Source organism: Hyaena hyaena, unplaced genomic scaffold (genome assembly GCF_003009895.1).
Source record: "Hyaena hyaena isolate Hyena2069 unplaced genomic scaffold, ASM300989v1 scaffold_760, whole genome shotgun sequence".
In the NCBI taxonomy this organism is placed as follows: Eukaryota; Metazoa; Chordata; class Mammalia; order Carnivora; family Hyaenidae; genus Hyaena; species Hyaena hyaena.
Genome location: NW_024081391.1, coordinates 247564 through 266811, shown reverse-complemented (window position 1 = coordinate 266811; position 19248 = coordinate 247564). Strand labels below are relative to the sequence as shown.

Genomic DNA, 19248 nt, shown 5'->3' with positions numbered 1-19248 from the left:
GATGGTTTCCTATCTTACATTTAGGTCTTTCATCCATTGAGTTTATTTTTGTGTATGGTGTAAGAAAGTGGTCCAGGTTCATTCTTCCATGTTGCATGTTACTGCATGTTGCATATTCAGTTCTTCCAGCACCATTTGCTAAAGAGACTGTCTTTTTTCCATTGGATACTCTTTCCTGCTCTGTCAAAGATTAGTTGGCCATATATTTGTGGGTCCATTTTTTGGTTCTCTATTCTATTCCATTGGTCTATGTGTCTGTTCTTGTACCAGTACCATACTGTCATGATGATTACAGCTTTGTAACTAAAATTAACAACTCAGGCAACAACAGATGTTGGCGAGGATGTGGAGAAATTGGAATGCTCTTGCCCTGTTGGTGGGAATGCAAACGGGTGCATCCACTCTGGAAAACTGTGGAGGTTCCTCAAAAAATTAAAACTAGAACTACCCTATGACCCAGCAATAGTGCTTCTAGGAATTTATCAAAGGATACAGGAGTTCTGATTCATGGGGGCACATGCACCGCAATGTTTCTAGCAGCACTGTCAACAATAGCCAAATTATGGAAAGAGCCCAAATGTCCACCAACTAATGAATGGATAAAGAAGATGTGGTTTATATATACAATGGAATACCACTTATCAATGAGAAAGATTGAAATCCTGCCATTTGCAGCAATGTGGATGGAACTGGAGGGTGTTATGCTAAGTGAAACAAGTCAATCAGAAAAAGATCAATATCATATGTTTTCACTCATATGTGGAACTTGAGAAATGTAATGGAGGACCATGGTGGAAGGGAAAGGAAAAAATAGTTTTAAACAGAGAGGGAGGCAAACCATAAGAGACTCTTGAATGGGGAGAACAAACTGGCGGTTGACAGGGGAGTGGGGGAGGGGGCAGTAGGTGATGGGCACTGAGGAGGGCTCTTGTTGGGATGAGCACTGAGTGTTGTATGTAAGCGATGAATCACAGGAATCTATCTTCGAAACGAAGAGCACACTGCATACATTGTATGTTATCTAACTTGAGAATAAATTTTAAAAGAATAATAAGATAAAATAATATTATACCATTTCAAACTCAGGGTATGGGCTTTCCAGTAGTATCTCTTGGTTTCTTCCCTCCTGTCTTTTGTACTATTATTGTCATATTCCTATATACATTATAAACTCCCTAAGACATCATCACTATTTTTGCTTGATACCAATGTTTCTCTGCCTTTATTCCATTATAGCTTTCGTCCATGAAATTTAAATACCATGTATGTACTGTGTATCCGTTTATGTATTGTGGGACTTTGGAGACCTAAAAACCACCTAAAAGCTACCTAAGATAGTTTTTGGCTTCCAAAGAACTAGTTTTATACCCTGTGGGAGCACTATTTCATATAGTATTCTGTATTCTGGTTTGACTGTTTTTTTTTCTTTCCATTCTTTAAGGTTGACATTCTATTATCTTCTAGCTTGCATGGTTTCTGCCAAGAAATTGGCTGTAAATCTTACCTTTATTCCTTTGCATATAATACCTTCCCCTCCCCAATATCACCCCCCTCCTCATCCCAGCTTAATTAAAGATTTTCTGTCTTTGTTTCTCAGAAGTTTGATTATGATATGTCTAGGTATGTGGGATTCTGTTTTTGTTTTTATATTCTGCTTGGAGTTCTCTCGAGTTCTTGGATCTGTGTTTTATTATTTTTTATTAATTTTGGAAAAGTTTTTTTTTTTTTAAATAAAACCACTTTTTTTTTTCTAGGAGAGAGAGAGAGAGAGACAGCGTGAGCAGGGGAGGGTCAGAGAGAGAGGGAGATACAGACTCAGAAATAAGCTCCAGGCTCCGAGCTGGCAGTCAGCACAGAGCCCGATGCGGGGCTCGAACCCACGAACCCCGAGATCATGACCTAAGCGAAAGTCGGACGCTTAACCGACTAAGCCACCCAGGCGCCCCAGTTTTGGAAAAGTTTTATAGCCAGAATCCATTCAAATATTTCTTTTGTCTCTTTCTCTTAATTTTTCTGGAACGTCAATTACATATATGATAGACCCTAGGATATTATCCCGTGTCTCTTGATTGCCATTTTTTTCTTCTGTTCTTTTTCTTTGTGTCTTAGTTTGGATAATATTTGTTGACTTATATTCAGATGTATTTAGTCTTTCCTCAGCTGTGTTTAGTTTCCTGCTAAGGCACTCTAATAAAGACATTTCTCATATCTGATATCCATTATTGCTTTTTTTTTTCTCTAGCAATTCCATTTTACATTTTTGTATTTCCATCTTTCTATAGAAGTTCCCGGTTTTCTCACACATGTTGTCCTACTTTTGCATTAGATTCTTTCTTAAAAAATGAATTATAATTATTTTAAAGTCCCTAATAATTCTGGCATCTATAGCAACTTTGGTTTTGTTGATTTCCTAATTTCTTGACAGTGAGTTTGTAATATTTTATGTATCTTCAGATTTTTTTTTATTGAATTCTGGATACTGTGCATGAAAGGACAATAGTAACTGAGGTAAATGGTATATACACCTAGAAATGGACTCAGGGTGCCTGGGTGGCTCAGTCAGTTAAATATCTGGCTCTTGATTTCAGTTCAGGTCACGATCTCATGGTTTGTGAGATTGAGCCCCACATCAGGCTCTGTGGTGACAGGACAGAGCCTGCTTGGGATTCTCTCTCCTTCACTTTCTCTGCCCCTCCCCTGCCTGTGTACTCTTGCACATTCACGTGCTCGCTCGCTCGCTCTCTCTCTCTCTCTCTCTCTCTCAAAATAAATAAATAAACCTAACAAGAAAAGAAAAACTCAAATGGGCTTGTACTTCTGTCACGCCAATAATGAGAGGAAGAGTCAACCTAGTCAGAGGTTGAGCAGGGCTTGGATTTTGTTGTTGTGAGAGTGTGTCTGCCACTTCAGTGTCCAACAGACTTCAGATTCCTTCAGTAGTGGGATGCTATTACCTTGTACTTTGTGTGTTCCCTGGAGTGCTGACAGTTTGTCCTTATTGTCCCCTTTGCACCGTCAGCTGTCAGCAGTCCTTTGCCTCAGAGGGGTCTCTCTCCTGCCCCTCCCTCACTGCAGACTGCTGATCCTTGTCACTCAGTGATTTGAATAAGAGATGGTCCTGGTAGATGGGTGTGCTTTCACACCCGTCTGCAATTAAGGAGGCCCTTTCCAGTTTCTGACCTTGCTCGTTAACCATCGTCATGAGTACTGGGTGGCGGTTCTTGGCTAGGATCTTATGAATGAGCGCTAACCCCTGTTGTGCCTGGAGCTCCCAGTTATTCTATTATGTCATGCTAACCTGTACTCAGTCTTTCAGGATTTAAAAAATTGTATGTATTTGTTTGTACCCACTTTTATGGTGACTGCATTTTCTTCCCATGCTCTGCCAAATCTGAAACTTGCTCACGTGACCCATCTTTCCTTGAAGGGGATTGTCATTTTTTTTTTTTTCAGTTCAGTTCACATGATTACCTTGCAGCCTCCAATCCCTGATGGGTTCAAGGAAGGTTTGATGTCACAGATATCCAGATTTATCTTGCTTTTAAGGTGGAAGCCCCATTTACTCGCAGTAATCTACATCCAAGGTGGGAGGAGCACCTCTGGTAGTGGAGAAATAGATTCTGTTCTCTGTTGTTATTCTTTCGTCCTCACATCAAAGACTGGGCTGCACTCCCTTGTCCCTCCTGTGTTTTATGTCAGAGGCTCTCGAGAAATAAAATCTACTGTTTCCCTGTGGTTTTATTTTCCTCATCAGGTGTCCTTAACCATGATTTGTTTAAAGGGAAAAGAATCCCTTTTTAGAGACTTGGTGTGCTAATTTACTAACCTTCCTGAATGAGGACCAAAAAGATAATGGCTTGTTAATTTTCTCTTCAATAGGAATTTTTGTAAATAAAAATAATTCATTAACAAAGTAGAGAGTTTAAAAATGCAGAATGATGAAAAATAAAGAAATAAAAAGAAACCCACCCATAATTCCAGGCAGCTAAAGAAACACTGCTAATATATTATCAAAATGCATCTAGTCCTCTTTCTATGGGTTTCATGCTTTGTGTACACAAGTATACATGCTCAGCTATATAATTTCTGTGTTTTGTTCATATAAGCGAGTTCTGAAAAGGTATGTTTTTCTATGGGTTGTGGTACTCATGAGATGATGATGTGTCATTCGTGTTTGTCTGGTAAAGATGCCAAAATGTATGGCATATTCAGCTTGCTGTTATGTTAGGGCTGGATTCCTTCCTGCAGCTATGACATAGGAATAGCCAGGGCAGGAGTGTGTGTGTGTGTGTGTGTGTGTGTGTGTGTGTGTGTGTGTATGTATGTGTGTGTGTGATTCCAAGGGAACGTAATTCATATCAGAGGAGACCAGCTGATCTTTGTGCCAGGGTCCCTCTGTCGCCTCTGTCTAAATTCTATCTCTTTTCCTTTACACCAACCCATTGTCAGGTTTAGAACAAACAGAAATGAGGAAAGTCTATGGTGTTGTTCTTATGTGTTGCTATTTTCTTTCTTTTTCAGGAAGTATTTTGGGGAAAAAATTGGACTGTATTTTGCCTGGCTGGGATTATATACATCATTCCTCATCCCATCTTCTGTAATCGGGGTGATCGTGTTTCTTTATGGATGTGCAACAATCGAAGAAGATATTCCCAGGTGAGATGGTTTTAAAGAAAAGGGCTCAGTTCCCACATGGCAGTAGTTTGGAGATTCATCCCAGTTGCAAGTACATTTCACACGCTTCCTTCCAAAGTCCTCACCCTCTATTCTCTCCTCCTCCTACCACACATGCAACTTCCCTCCAGAGACATATCTGGGAACTACAGAGTCTGGCAATGGCTTCAGAGCTGTGCTGGGGTGGCTCCCTTCCTTTCCTACTTAAGCTCTTCTCCAGGGCCTGAATCTGATATGGGCAAATGGATTATACCCGATGAAAAAAAATCATGCCTGAGAAATACATTTCTCCCTCAACTTCACGACTTATTTTTTTCTCTGGTTTTCTGTAGGACCCAAGGCAGGAAATGTTGAGTGGCGATCACATGTTTATATGGTCAAACACTGTTGGGATAAAACACTGTGGGGCCAACCATGGAAGCAGGCAGTTCTGGAAAGAAGGGCTCAGCCTCTGGTTCAGGAAGTTGGAAACTGCAAGTGATAGGCCCCATGTTGGGCTCTTGGAGAACCAAGAGATAGGTCCTTCTGGTGAAAAAAGAGTACAAAGAATATAAGCACTTAAAAATAGCACCCTTTAGGATGGGCAGCATTACGTATTAGCTGAAGGACCGGGTAGTTTACTCCCTACTCTTGCTTCTCTTGGCTGTTAATGGTGATAATAACTCATATCTTGTGATGTTTTTGTGAGGATTCAAGGAGACAATGTTTGGCACATGGCAGAATATAATAAATAGTTGTTGAAAGGGTCAACGTATGTAGAAATAAAGTACAAGTGACAAGAGAGACACTTAATTTGTATTTCAGATTGAAATCTCTTGTTCTCTGCAGCACTGTCCTCGAAAAGTGAAGGGACAATGGAAATAGGGACTCTGTTTATCTCCTGTCTCTGGTTCTTTCTCATATTTGTTTCACCACAGATTTCCTCCATTTGATGTAAACACTCCTACTAATAGCTCATGGGCGTTATAACTTAGAGCTTTCTATTTGATTGGTCCTGAATGAAAAAGTCCTGTTGGCTCACTTTGGATTAGGTGGGGGCCCTGGGCCAGCAGTCATGGCTGTGGGCCAGGATCACACTGTACCAGCAGGATGTCCCTTCAGTAGCCAGGTGGATGAGGACACTGGGCAGGCCATGGGTGTTACCTGTAGTTGGAGGAAGTAATGGCCATCCTGGAGAAAGGGCTGTGCTCCTTTGGGGAAAGGGTTTCACCAGTGGCAGGAACCAGGTAGCTTTTCTTGCCTCCATGTCAGTCTACAGAAATGGTCTTGTAAACTAGAGAAGCTGGAATTGGCATTGCCAGTGGTCAGAATAAAGTGAAATACCTTGAGATCAGAGACAAGAGTTAGGATATTTTTGTGTGTAAAACTCCAGGACCAATTATCTGGAGTTCTTGACGGGGAGTTCTGGGACCTTTGTCACAAGAGATACGTGGTAGAGTTTCTGCTTTCCTCTGGCCATTGAGCACGAGGGGAGAACGGATACTTACCAGATATCTACCTTGTGCCAGGCACGGTGCTGGGTGGTTTTCATGTACTAGTTTCTCCGATCCTGTAGAGATCAGCTGTTGTAAACTGTTAGGTAGGTATTATTTTCATCTGAGGTTGCGACACTGATGCTAAGTGTGGTCACGTAACTTGTCCAGCTTCAACAACTACTAATTGTCAGGGTTGTGGTTTTACCTCTGCTGCTTCTTGCTCTCAAGTCTTTGCTTTTCTCCATAAGATGTTAAGTCCCCCAGAGGGCTCATATCTTCCTCGGTTCTCCAGGTAGCTTCAGCTGGCCTTGCCTGGTGCTTTGTCAGGAAACGTGGCTGCTCCATTTCGCTTGCCCAGTTTGATCTATAGAGGGCTGGGCCTCAGATTGATCCAAACTGGAAAAATCCCTACTGTGCGTAGAGAGGCAATGCCAGTGTAGGTGGGGGCTTCAGCGTGCTGGTCTATGTCGGGATTTAGAACTTGTGCCCTGGTTCCCCATCTGGGAATATGTGAGACTGACCATTTTAGATGGTAATTACCATGGTCTACACATGCTGAAAAGTATATGTCTATACACATGAGCTTGTATATATGCAAGTATATACATGTAAAATGTCGTCATTATCACTGCAGGTGTATCCTATTACCTGTAAGAGTATGTAATGTTTCACAAACTATGTATATCAGCCCGTTAATGAATTATAGAATCAGCTGAATGGTTATGTGTTAAGTGGACCAGAAAAAGACAGGATAGAGTAAAATGAAATGTAACATTAGTACTCATAATATTCATAATACTAGTATTCATAAGAAGGAGGTAAACATATTGTTTTATGAGATTTTATTTAGTTATATAAGTATGTTTATGGGGGAGAGAGTATGTGTGTATTTGCATACTGGAATCTGACTAAAAGATTTTTTTTAAACTATAGGTCACAGTCAAAAAAGTTTGAAATTGACTGTTATCAAGTCGAAATTTTGGTTGTTGGTCTTGTAGACTCAGGTTTGTGTGTGATAAATAAGGAAGATGTAAATGATAAAAAAAATAAGTGTATTATGAAGAGTTTTTTTTTTAAAAGAACTCCTCTTTAATCATAATTTATCCATCAGAAATCCAAGCTCTGTGGGATTGATGAAAACTCATAAAATACCACTCCCCATCAACAAAAGGATAATCTTTAAATCCCAATACTGAATCTAAACAAACTCATACTCTTCAAGGATGTGTGTCTGTCAGCTGCTCCTAAACATGATTAAAAACTTGCAGAAGTAATTCCAGGGATTACTTTAGAGTATTTTGACATTAAGCCTGGAATTTATTATCTATGTATCATTTAAAAAATGTTTTATTTTGAAAACATTATAGATTAATAGGAAGATAGTACAAAGGGCCCATTATACCCTTCATCCGGTTCCCCCCACTGGTTATGTCTCATGTAACTGTAGTATAATATCAAAAGCAGAAAACTTACATTATATGGAACTTTAAATGGTACCTTTTATCACCAACAACTTTGATATGTGAGATACAAATATCACTTATGAGTAATAAATAGTTCCATATGTGTATGATATGGCTCTAGTACTTTCCTCTACTAACCAAGGGATTGATTCCATTTATTAGGCATTTGCTTACATGGGTAGGAAAGACTGGGGCATTTAGAAAAAACCTGATTGATCTAAACCATGTTGAAAAAAAAATGGTTACTTTAGGTCTTAGACTTTAATAGCAGATGTTGTGTCTGAATTTCTTGAATCATTGCTGTATTGTACCTCTCCCTTCATGCTAACACAGCCCTGTATCATGTAATTTGTGAGCAATGAGTTACTACTGATTAAGACCACCACTCACCTTGTGGTCCCGGTTCAGCTGATTACCAGGCCATTTATCAATCTTCTTATGCTTTCTTGAGAAAATAATAGATTGAAGAAATATGATTTATAGCCACATTGCTTCTAACAGGAAATCTGTGGATTATGCAGCCATTGAATAACCCAGGTGTGATTTCAGTTCTAGGTGAGCTTCCCTCATCTTTCCAGTTGTCTTTTCAGCTTGTCTAGAGAGACAGCCTCTCTCAGAGAATACAAAGTCATTTTAATATCCTCTGAAGGCAGAATTTCTCCAGAATTCTGCTCAAATTGCTTGCATCGAGCAAACAAACAAAACAACCCAATACCTATAAAGTATTTTGACTTTAAATTTAAATGATCTGAGGAGTGTCCATGTTATAATAGCTGCCGTTTTGTACAAATGATTGGTGACACAGCACTTAAGTTTCAAAGTGCTTTGTACCAAACTGGTTGCTGACACTGTTTTCATTCCTGACCTTTTTTAGCATTGACTAGGTTTGATGAGAATTAGGTTGACTAGGATTATCCCTCCCAAAGTCTATGTGTAAAAAAAAAAAAAAATCCCCAAAGAGCAAAGTGATGTCCCTGACACACATACTTGAAGGACAGCACTGAGAAACTTATATATGTTCTCAAACATGGCTTAAAAGCACAGCTCTTTACTATACTTCATACAGACTAACAGTTTTGTATGTGAATCTGTTTTTTTAAGAGGGTACTCTCTTCTCTGAAAATAACAACTCCTTATCAATGATACAGCGGACACTTGTCTGACCCAGAAGACATAGAATAAGCCTTGCTTTCTAGTTACCAATAAGAATGTACCCAAGTGTGGGGTATGTGGGTAGCTCAGTTGGTTAAGTATCCAACTTTGGCTCAGGTCATGATCTCATGACTGGAGAGTTCGAGCCCCACATCGGGCTCTGTGCTAACAGCTCAGAGCCTGGATCCTGCTTTGGATTCTGTGTCTCCCTCTCTCTCTGCCCTTCCCCTGCTTGCACTTTGTCTCTCTCTCTCTCTCTCTCTCTCCCCCAAAAGTAAATAACCATTTAAAACAACTTAAAAAAAAAAAAAAAGAATGTACCCAAGTAAAACCAGCATGGCTGAACTTACTATTAAATATTACTATTTAATATTGTCGATGTGAGTCACTGCTATTGACAGTTGCCAATGGAGAGCTTAGCAGCGAGTCAGTGGAAGAATGAGGATTTAGTCTCAGAGACCTAGAGCTTTCCATTCTCTCACACAGAAGGCCTTTCCTTGCTGTGGGCTTAATAGCTCATTAAAAACAAGCCTGAAAGCTGGGACTTGACAGACAACGACAGCCCTCAGGGAAATCCTTCAGCTTCTTCATGAAAGGGAACTGGATCCAGACATCCCTTGACTTCTGGGTTTCATCTAAGCACTTGATTTAGCACACAGGGTACCAGCCGACACACTGTGGCAATGGCCTCCCACCTGTCAGCCATACTTTGTAGTGCCCTCTGCGGCCTCTTTCCAGAGGAAACATAGCTATGGTTTTGAGTGTAGTACCCCTACTTCCCTAAGACTGTGTCTCCAGCTGCTCTGTGGGAACAGCTAATGCTGCATTTTCATCACATCTTGAGTTCTCCACCCTTTTCCCCCAAACAATGAGCTTAACCATCTACCCATTCCCCAGGAGAAATATTACACACTAGAGCGATGAGTTCATTCATTTTCTTACCAATATGTAGTGTGGAAGGACACTGGGGAAGCCAATTAGGGCTGGTAGTTCTTTGGTTCTTATTTGCAAGCATTCATATGAGCCTGAATTTATCGGATGTAGCTAATCACCTAAAGAGTGAATGGAATTTCAACTATATTCACAGTCCATTAAATGGAAATTTACTGAGGATAGCTAAGAATATAGCTAATGGTTATTTGATTCATGCTTCTCTCTACAAGTATCATAGAATCTAGACTTTGGAAGAATTTACCTTATTTCATTCTTCTGAATCCCATTTCATATTTTTTTAAAATAATTTTTAAATTTATTTTAAGAGAGAGATCAAGAAAGAGAAAGGGAGAGAGAGAACAAGTGGGGCAGGGGCAGAGAGAAAGGGAGAGAGAATCGCAAGCAGGCTCCATGTTGACACAGTGCAAAGCCTGATATGGGGCTTGAACTCACAGACCACTAGATCATGAACAGCCGAAGTCAGAGTTGGATGCTCAACTGAATGAGCCACTCAGGTGTCCCCCATTTCATAGTTTTGATCATTCTTATTATCCTGACAGTATTAATCTCCATTCTACAAATGTGCATGTAGCTGACACACTTAAAAAGGGGCTTCCAACCCAGCTCTGACTCTATTCTTCTTCCCATGGCTTCTCCTTTATTTTTTATTATTATTATTTTTTTTAATGTTTTATTTATTTCTGGGGGAGAGAGAGAGAGAGAGACAGCGTGAGCAGGGGAGGGTCAGAGAGAGTGAGTCACAGACTCTGAAACAGGCTCCAGGCTCTGAGCTGGCAGTCAGCACACAGCCCGACGCGGGGCTCGAACCCACAAACCACGAGATCATGACCTGAGCGAAAGTCGGACGCCTAACCGACTAAGCCACCCGGGCGCCCCTCATGGCTTCTCCTTTAGAAGTAAGAGCTTGTGTTGATCCAACCACACTGTTGTGTTTGCTTCTCCCCATAGTGAGTCCCACACGTGTTTAGGGCAGCCAGTAGGGTTTAAGAAGACAGCCTGTGCTTGTGTGACAGCAGCAGTGGAATCTGACTTCAGGCGGGTGATGGATTCATAGTTGTTGGTGCTCCCCACCAACCTCATAGATGCAGCACATTTTGAAGGGACTTTATAAGGCATCACTCAGTGTATAATGTCTCTGACAGATTCCCACTAATTTTCTGTTAGGACACTCCTAGTGACAGGGGGATCTGTACCTCAGAAGTGGCCCATCCATTTCTTTGACAAAATTCAGAAATAAAGCTCTCATGGCAAAGAATCCAATTCCAATGTCTCTAACACACCTCACCTATGGAGTTGATAAGCACAGCCATGGATTTGGAAGTGGTAGGTGTTTTTAGGGTGATTTGCCTGGGGTGGGTCCTACTTGAGCTCCACTTGACCCAGCAGCCTCTCTCAACTGCAGCAAAGAGATGTGTGACCAGCAGAATGCCTTCACCATGTGTCCCCTGTGTGACAAGTCCTGTGATTACTGGAACCTCAGCTCAGCCTGTGGTACGGCAAAGGCAAGCCACCTGTTTGACAACCCTGCCACCGTCTTCTTCTCCATCTTCATGGCTCTGTGGGGTAAGTGGTCACCATGAGCCGTGCTTATATTGGTGATACCTATAAGTGGTTACAGTGACAATGCTCTGAAGCCCATACCCTTTGATTTATGTCTTTTAGTATTTAATACTTACACCTCAAGAAGTATTTTGGGGACAGTAACTTTATGTCTTACTTATACATGTGAATAGAGCTAGAAGTATCCTCCACCACTTTATATATTTTTAAAAAGCACATAGGATGTTCATCTTGTTTTAACCTCATATATGATATATTCAGAATTTGAACCAATGCATGTTTGAAAACCCCTAGCACACCTGTAAAGTCTATCTACTAAGAGATATAAAGTCATAGATATCCAGTATAACACTCAGAGTGGTGGGGTGACTGCTGTGGTCACCAGGGTGGCTGGTGGTCAGGATGGGCCCAAACCTGGTCTCCTGACTCCAGGCTCAGTGCAATTTCCAGGACACCATGAGTGTAGATATTAGGGATTTTATTTAATGCCAGAGAAGTATTGTCAGTATTTCCACCCAAAAGAATTCGTGAAGGAAAGAACAGATAGTTTCATCATTTTCCTTCTCCTCCCTTACCCCCAGAGTATTAGGGTAATAAACTTTCTCTGGGCCATAGCCATCTGACCACAAACATACACACACATGCATGTGCACGTGCGTGCGCGCACACACACACACACACACACACACACACACACACACTTCTATTTACAAACTGGAATGGAATAACCTGGAATAGTAACCCTGTGATAACTGGACATTTCCAAGACACACCTATGTGTATCATACAAGGAACAGAGTCAACATGTTTCAGCCCATCTTGAGTAGCCACCTGACTTTCACTTTTTACTCACCATTGGCCATGCAAGCCCTTAGCTTCCCCTTTGGATTGCAGAGCAGCAGGGCCATGATCATTTTGGAAAGGAAACTTGATTATCACAGACTCCATGGGGCCTGAAGGACATGCCAGGATGGGACTATGAGTAACACATTCCTGAAAATGTGAAGAGGGGACAGGGAGAGGTCTGTTGTCAGTAGTGCTGGGAGTACTGAATACAAGCTTTCCTGTTCCCTATAGAGACCTCTTCTTGGGTGGAGATAGAACCAGACTGGAAAGATCGCCAGATGTTACTAGGTCACCAAAAAACATTTCCAGGGGCACTCTATTCTTTGTTCTCAGGTGGAATCGCCACTACTCAGGAGCACATGGGCAGTAGTCAATCCACAGAAGTAGGGGCAGGGAGTAGGAGGAAGTGACACTTAGTACCATTTGGTTCTGGAATAGTTCACAGGAGAGGTTCAGAACTGGCTGAAGCTGAAGCTTGTTGCCTGGGGCATCCTAGGCACCAGCTCTGTGGCTCCTTGTCAAGCAGGGCATCTCATAATTACCCCCCAAATCCACTGGAACTGATTTTGAACCTGGAACATATATTCAGTTTTTGATATGTTACAATCTTAATTCCCAACAATTTGTCTTAAGAGATACCCATGATTGGGGCGCCTGGGTGACTCAGTTGGTTGAGCATCCAACTTTGGCTCAGGTCATGATCGCACGGTTCATGGGTTCAAGCCCTGCATCGGGCTCTGTGCTGATAGCTAGCTCAGAGCCTGGAGCCTGCTTCAGATTCTGTCTCCTTCTTTCTCTGACCCTCCCCTACTCATGCTGTCTCTCTCTCTCTCAAAAATAAATAAAACATTAAAAAAATATTAAAAAAAAAAAGATGCCAATGATTGAGTAGCTCAAGCTTAATAACACAGGGCCTGTGATCCCTTACGGACTTTCCTAGGATCCATAATCCCTTGTTGAAGAGAAACTTGGTTTTCAATTGTACTTTCCTACTCTCAAGCCCCAACAACTACCTCTCCTCTTTCCTCAATAGCTATAATTAACAGATGCCTCCCACCCCCCTGGGATCTGCCTTAATTTACTGCCCCCACCCCTTGCTCTTCTCTCTCCCCCTCCTGTGGCTATGCAGGGAAAGCAGGAAGGGTGGGATGCGTCAGAGCTTCCTGGCATAGCGTGGAGTTCAGTTGTGTTTTCTAACAGCCTTGCTGCGTTTTATGTGATTGTGTATTTGGTTGCTGCAGCCAAGAGCCGCTGGGCATGATTGCCTGCAAATTACAATTAAAAATAATAGTACTGCCTCTCATTACCATGATTATTATGATCAGTGGTGCTGTGTTGTGTGGGCCTGGGCTGGGGCCCAACCTGCCAGGAGGAAGGCTGGGGAGAAGTAGTACTTTGCAGAGGGACTCTCTGTCAGTGGAGCAAGATTGGGGGCTGCTGAGCCAGGGCTGTGTGGAAGGTGCTAGTCCAGCAAGGCCTGGGTCTGTGGGAGTCTTCAGGTCCAGCTCCTGGCTCCTCTGTGGTCTGTCTTCAAACTGCAGGGAACTTTTGGAAAGTGAGAGAAGCCCTATTGAAACGGGAAGTAAAGGCACAGGGTTTCTGAACTCTCTTCTGAATAGACGTTAAGGACACTGTCTTAGGGACCAGGCAGTCCTAGATGTGTGTATCTCAGTCCTGCCCCTTACCAGCTGGGGGTCCACAGCGAGGCAAAGTGGATCTGGCTCCCGGTCACAAAAGTCAACACTCTTTTTCTTTTTTTTTTTTTTTAAGGTTTATTTGTTTTTGAGAGAGAGCAAGTGCAATCAGGGGAGGGGCAGAGAGGGGGGGACAGAGGATCTGAAGCAGGCTCTGGGGGTGACAGCAGGGAGCCTGATGAGGAACTCGAACTCACTGATACTCAACCGACTGAGCCGCCCAGGTGCCCCACCAAAGTCGTCACTCTTAACCAAGGTTCTGTATGTCTGAGGCAAGGGTCTTAAACTTTGGGCCTCATTGTGCTCATCTGCGAGGGGGGTGAAAGGATACTTACCCATAGTGTTCCCGTGAGGAGTAAATAGATGTGTGCAGAGCACCTAGCAGAGTCCCTGGCACGTAATGGACACCAGGAGCTGTGAGCCACTCTTCGTCATTACAACGGTCCTCCCTTGTGCTCATGGCTCCTCTGCAGTGATCTTTGCCCCTCTCCTCTGTTCCCATGGTTGGACTTCTCTGCTTCACAGAGATGGCAGTCGGGAAGCGCTCCAAGCCCTGCTGTATGCAGAGCCCTCCTCCGGTGCTAAGAAGAGTGTAGGAAAAGGAGGGACGCCCTCCTGGCAGCCTTGTTCTCAGAGCATCCCCAGGCCACTGCCAGGGTTGGGAGGTCACGATGCACTGATACTAAGAAGCCTCAAATCCATGGGAGAAACTACATGAACCCATGCACTGTAATGTAGGTGCCAAGTCAAACAAATGTAGCCTTTAGCAACGGCACATTCAGCTGGTCTGTAGGTGTTCTGCTTAGTTCTGGGCTGTACCTGAGGTAGACAGGAAGCTAAGAGCTGAGGAAGGAAGTTTATGGCACCATTGCTACACTGCTCTGCATCGTGCAGCCCCAGGCACCCAGGCTCTTCCTGTGGGTGGTTTGGAGGTGTGGGGGTGGCCTCAGAGAGCGTCCTTTCCTTTTTGTCCACGGCACCTTTTTGTCTCTCTAAGGAGAGTTAGGAGTGTGGAGGAGAGGGTGCCCCAACCCTGATCCTATGGACAAGATGGGGCTTGAGTGGGTCAGGAGAGGATGAGAGTAGACAGTGGAGGACAGCATAGAAGAGCAGGACAGTCTGCATGAGTTGGGGATGAGGAGGACAGTGAGTACGTGACCTTAATGGCAATGCAAGTATGAGGTTGTATGTTGACAAACCAAGGGAATGGATTCAGACAGGTGGGTCAGGCAGCATATTCAGGGGCCCCCAATCCAGAAAGAAGAACTTGGGCAATAAGGAGCCATTGAAAGTTTAGATGGGGGAGAGTGGGCATCCCCCTCTCCCCACCCCCTCTTCACGGCCCAAATGCCATTGTCTTCAAGACTCCGCTTGGGTGGCTTCTCTGGCAGCTGGCACTCCCTCTGGTGCGTGCCCACAGCTCTTATCTGTGCCGCTCTTTAGGTCCTGCTCACTCTATGCCTTGTATTAATGTTACCAACAATCTTTCCTCATAGGCCGTAAACAGTTTGAGAGCAAAATTCACATTAGTTTCCCCTGATCTCCCTCATGATGTTCTAGAACAGTGTTGAATATGTTGCAGATAACGTTCGTCAAGGCTAGTTCTTTGTGCAGGTTTAAATTTGCTCAAGCTTGCTCAGGAATAACGAGATTGTTGTAAGAAAGCAAGAAGCAAGTTCATGGATGCAGGTAGTGACAGGCAGCCAGGCATCTGGGGAACTGGAGCTGGAGGAGCTATCAGAAACCATGGCCCTTCCTCCGTTCAGGTGCTGCATGGTTCGTCCCATGTCTGCTTCTCTTTGTGTCTCTTAGTTTCAGTTATCAAAAGAGAGAATCAGCTTGCTCCACCAGCTGGTACTAGGTGTTCAGTCCTGGTCTAACAAGCCAATGGGTGTTGATTCTCCCTGGGACGTGTTGGGCTGACCTTTCAAGGGGCTGCAGCTGGAGCAGGCAGACCAACCGGTGTGCAGGTGTGGGTGGTGCAAACAGATATTTGCTGAACAAATGGAAGAATGGGTGAACATCACTTAGGGGAGATTGCTTCATCAGCCACATGCAGCGTGGCTAAGAAGGCTGAGACTGGGGTCAGTTAGGAAACTGTTACATAACCTCAGGTTGGGATGATTGGGGCCCAGAGAAGGGAAGCCGGGCTGGGGACAGAAGGAAAGATGGGGGCATAAGGGAGAGTCAGCCGAGGAAGGTGTAGGAAGAAAGAGTGTATGTGTAGGGAAGATGAGGTTTGTCAAGAAGGACTACAGACCATTCCAGTCTTATTTTTGTCATCCTTATATCTCACCTTCATGTCTTGAGATCTGTGTTTACCCACTCCTCATAACCTAGAAGTGGGAAAAGGTGCACGCATGCATGTATACATGTATGTCTCCCTTTATATATATCGAGTGGGCTCTCAGGGTGTGGAATATTTTGAGCAGTTCCAGCTAGAAGTAGAAGAAGGGAATAAGTGCTTTAAAGAGAGTCCCTAAATTTGAAATTTTTAAATTTATCATTTGCCTCCATTGGGGAACCTAAAGTATAGTCAAAATCTACCCTTTAAAATTAATAGAACTTTTTTCTCTTTTTAAGCTACCATGTTTCTCGAAAACTGGAAGAGATTGCAGATGCGACTGGGCTACTTCTGGGACCTGACTGGGATAGAAGAGGAAGAAGTGAGTTCTTTTGCATACTTCTCTGAGCCCTTTCTTGGCTTCAGCATGAAAATAGATCTTCTTGGGTGAGATGACCACTTAACATTTACTTCCACATCAACCCATTGGCTCCATAGTCTTAGCCATGGTTGATAGGCACTGAGCCCAAGAGTTCAAATCCCCATTCTTCTCTTGAGCTATAAAACATTGGACCTGATGGGCAGTCAGGTGGAAAAAGAGATGGTACAAGAGAAAAGCCTTATGGTAGCTTTGAGATTTAACTTAACTTTTGAGACTTAACTTCCATCTCTCATGTCATGGGTGCCAGCGTACATGAAGCCATAGGGTAGGAATCACTCTCATGGAGCCCAGAGCATGCATGTGTAAGCCTACTGAGGGTCAAGGGAGAGGTGTGGGTGCCAGATGCTGATTGCCTTTGATGCCTATGGAAGAAGAACCACTGAACTATTTTACATTATAACCCAGTACAGCATGTGTGAAACTGGAGGATGGGTTAAGGGCAAAGGGTAAGTTCTTCTGGAGTCTAGTTTTCTGGACAGATGATACTGAAAAGGATGGAAACAAATCAGCCTCCCTCAGGGCTCTTATGAGAACTAGGGCTGCAGTCTTGATGTTGGCAAGCTGGCAGTGACTAATATGTGCATGGTTGCTCACAGTTCTTATCTGTTTCCACACACTACCATTGACTGAACAGTAAATGTGAATATTGGATAGGCACTCCTGATATCATGGACATTGTTGATGACGTACTGGGAAAGATCAAGGGGCACTTGCATTTGCCTGAGTACCCACATGCAACGGCTGGCCCCAAGCGTTATGGCCACTACAAGGAGAGCAGGCCTTTTCTGTATTCTCTCATAGTAATTAATGTGCCTCACCTTACACTCAGGATCTCTGGCTTTTATGACCAGACAAGTGAAATCCCCAGCTTAGTCTTGTTCTCAAGCCTTTGTGACTCCCTATGTCTGTAGCGTGATGTCATTTCTTCTCCTTGACGCTCTAATTAGGCAGGTAGGCATTCCATTACTATTCACTGAGTACATGTGCTCACTGTATTCCAGTCCTGTGTGTTGAACATATGCCCAGAGACTGACGGCATCATGGGTTCCATGGATGGAATTCCATGGATGGAATTCTGCTATGTACATGTGGATTCTACCTTCAGAGAGGATACCAATGAGGAAGATAAGTGACAGAGAATAATGAAGGCAATTGCATTTCTTAAGGGAAAATGCCCAAATGAGTGCTTCTAATAGAAAGAGCTGTAGAAGTGGGACTGTGGGCGTGACCTGGTTGGGACATCCTTGTCCTGTGGGTTCCATTTGCTTCAGCAGAGAGAGAGGGGAGTTATGGCTGGTTTGGGAGGGGTAGCAGTGGGAGCTCCCACTCTCCTAATGCAGGGTCTAGCACGTCTGCAAAGAGAAGGAGAAATGTCCTGGCATCCAAGCCTATGTGGGGCCAGAGACCAGCTAAGTGTGTCTGCTAAGTAGAGCTGAGGAAGCCAGAAAGGCTCTGTGAGAGAGGAGGTGTAAACACATTCACACAGAGAAAGGCATTGGTTGTGACTCAGTGCCCCCAAAATCTCAATCACAGGCCCCTGCCAGAGATGGCCATATGATCCACTTTCTTTCTGTAGCCAGGCTTTCTGTCTTCTGATTAACCCAGCGAGCAGTGGTAACTTCATGGAAGGTGTATGATTTCAGGAACTCATGTGCAGGCAGAGAGTAGCCTGGCCAAGACTGGGTTTACCTGTGGCACAAGGAGGTGGTCCTCCTGGACTCTGATCACTCCTGATGGGTGAGGTCACTACAAGGCAGTTTGGTTCTACAGCATGGTGGATGTGCCCTGAGTGTGCAAGCCTAGGGCCAGGCATGGCTGAGAGGAAGGGAGGACAGCCTCGCCTTTTCCTTTAATGTATTTATATTTCAAACTAGGATATCAAACACACTTTAATTTCAGCTCAGTCTAAACATACCCACTAAGCACTGACTATGTGAAAGTTTTGGTATGTAATGTGGAACTATGTCAGGTAGTCTCTGAGCATCTCCAAAGGGTTCTATTCAACTAAGGTGCTGTCTGGTCTCTAATATTTAGAATACAATGGTGAATATGTGAAAGAAATCCCTTCTGGCTAACGTAGCCAGAAGAAGTGCCTTTTTAAAAATTAATTTTGTATTGTTTTTATCAGATTTTTGAAGACTGTTCAAATTTCATTGGAAAAAATTTCAGAGAGAGGAAAGGGTACCCACAGGAGGAAACAGCAGCAGGTCTTGATCCAGCGAAGCTAGGGGTGTTGTTGATCAGAAACAGTAAGATGACAGGAGGTGCAGTCGGCTGCAGGGGCAGGTTTGGGGATGCAGTGGTGAACACGGCGACAAATAGAGGCATGCAGTCAGATTGGGGAAGTCGCTGATGGCTACTGTGCATCTCCTGTGGGTCGGGGGAAGACATGGAGGGCAGGATAAGAAGGTATTTATGACTTTACCAGATTCTTTATCTGAAGTGTTGTGGGCAGGTTTAACCTGCATTCAGGCAACGAGCAGGAGGGTGGCAGGTGTGACTTGGGCACTGGAGAGAGGGAGGCAGGGGGGCCTTGGAAGTCATGATTAGAAGTTATTTCTGTTTTAACCAGATGGTGTCTCCAGGCATCTCCAGACGGCCAGCTGTCTGTAACCCTAAGGCATCATGCTTCCCTATGGTCTTCACGGGCAAACACTTACCTCCTTAGGGGTAAAACTCACACAGACAGAAACTCATTTCCCCT

At 43.6% G+C, this 19248-nt stretch overlaps 1 protein-coding gene across 1 annotated transcript in view; it reads left to right on the top strand.

The window, feature by feature from the left end:
- ANO2 (anoctamin 2) overlaps positions 1-19248 on the top strand; it is a 334204-nt gene that overhangs the window by 159099 nt on the left and 155857 nt on the right. The window contains exons 12-14 of the mRNA XM_039218383.1: positions 4522-4656; positions 11121-11281; positions 16402-16484. Of these exons, the coding sequence (XP_039074314.1) occupies positions 4522-4656; positions 11121-11281; positions 16402-16484 (379 nt within the window). The remainder of the gene's footprint in view (positions 1-4521; positions 4657-11120; positions 11282-16401; positions 16485-19248) is intronic.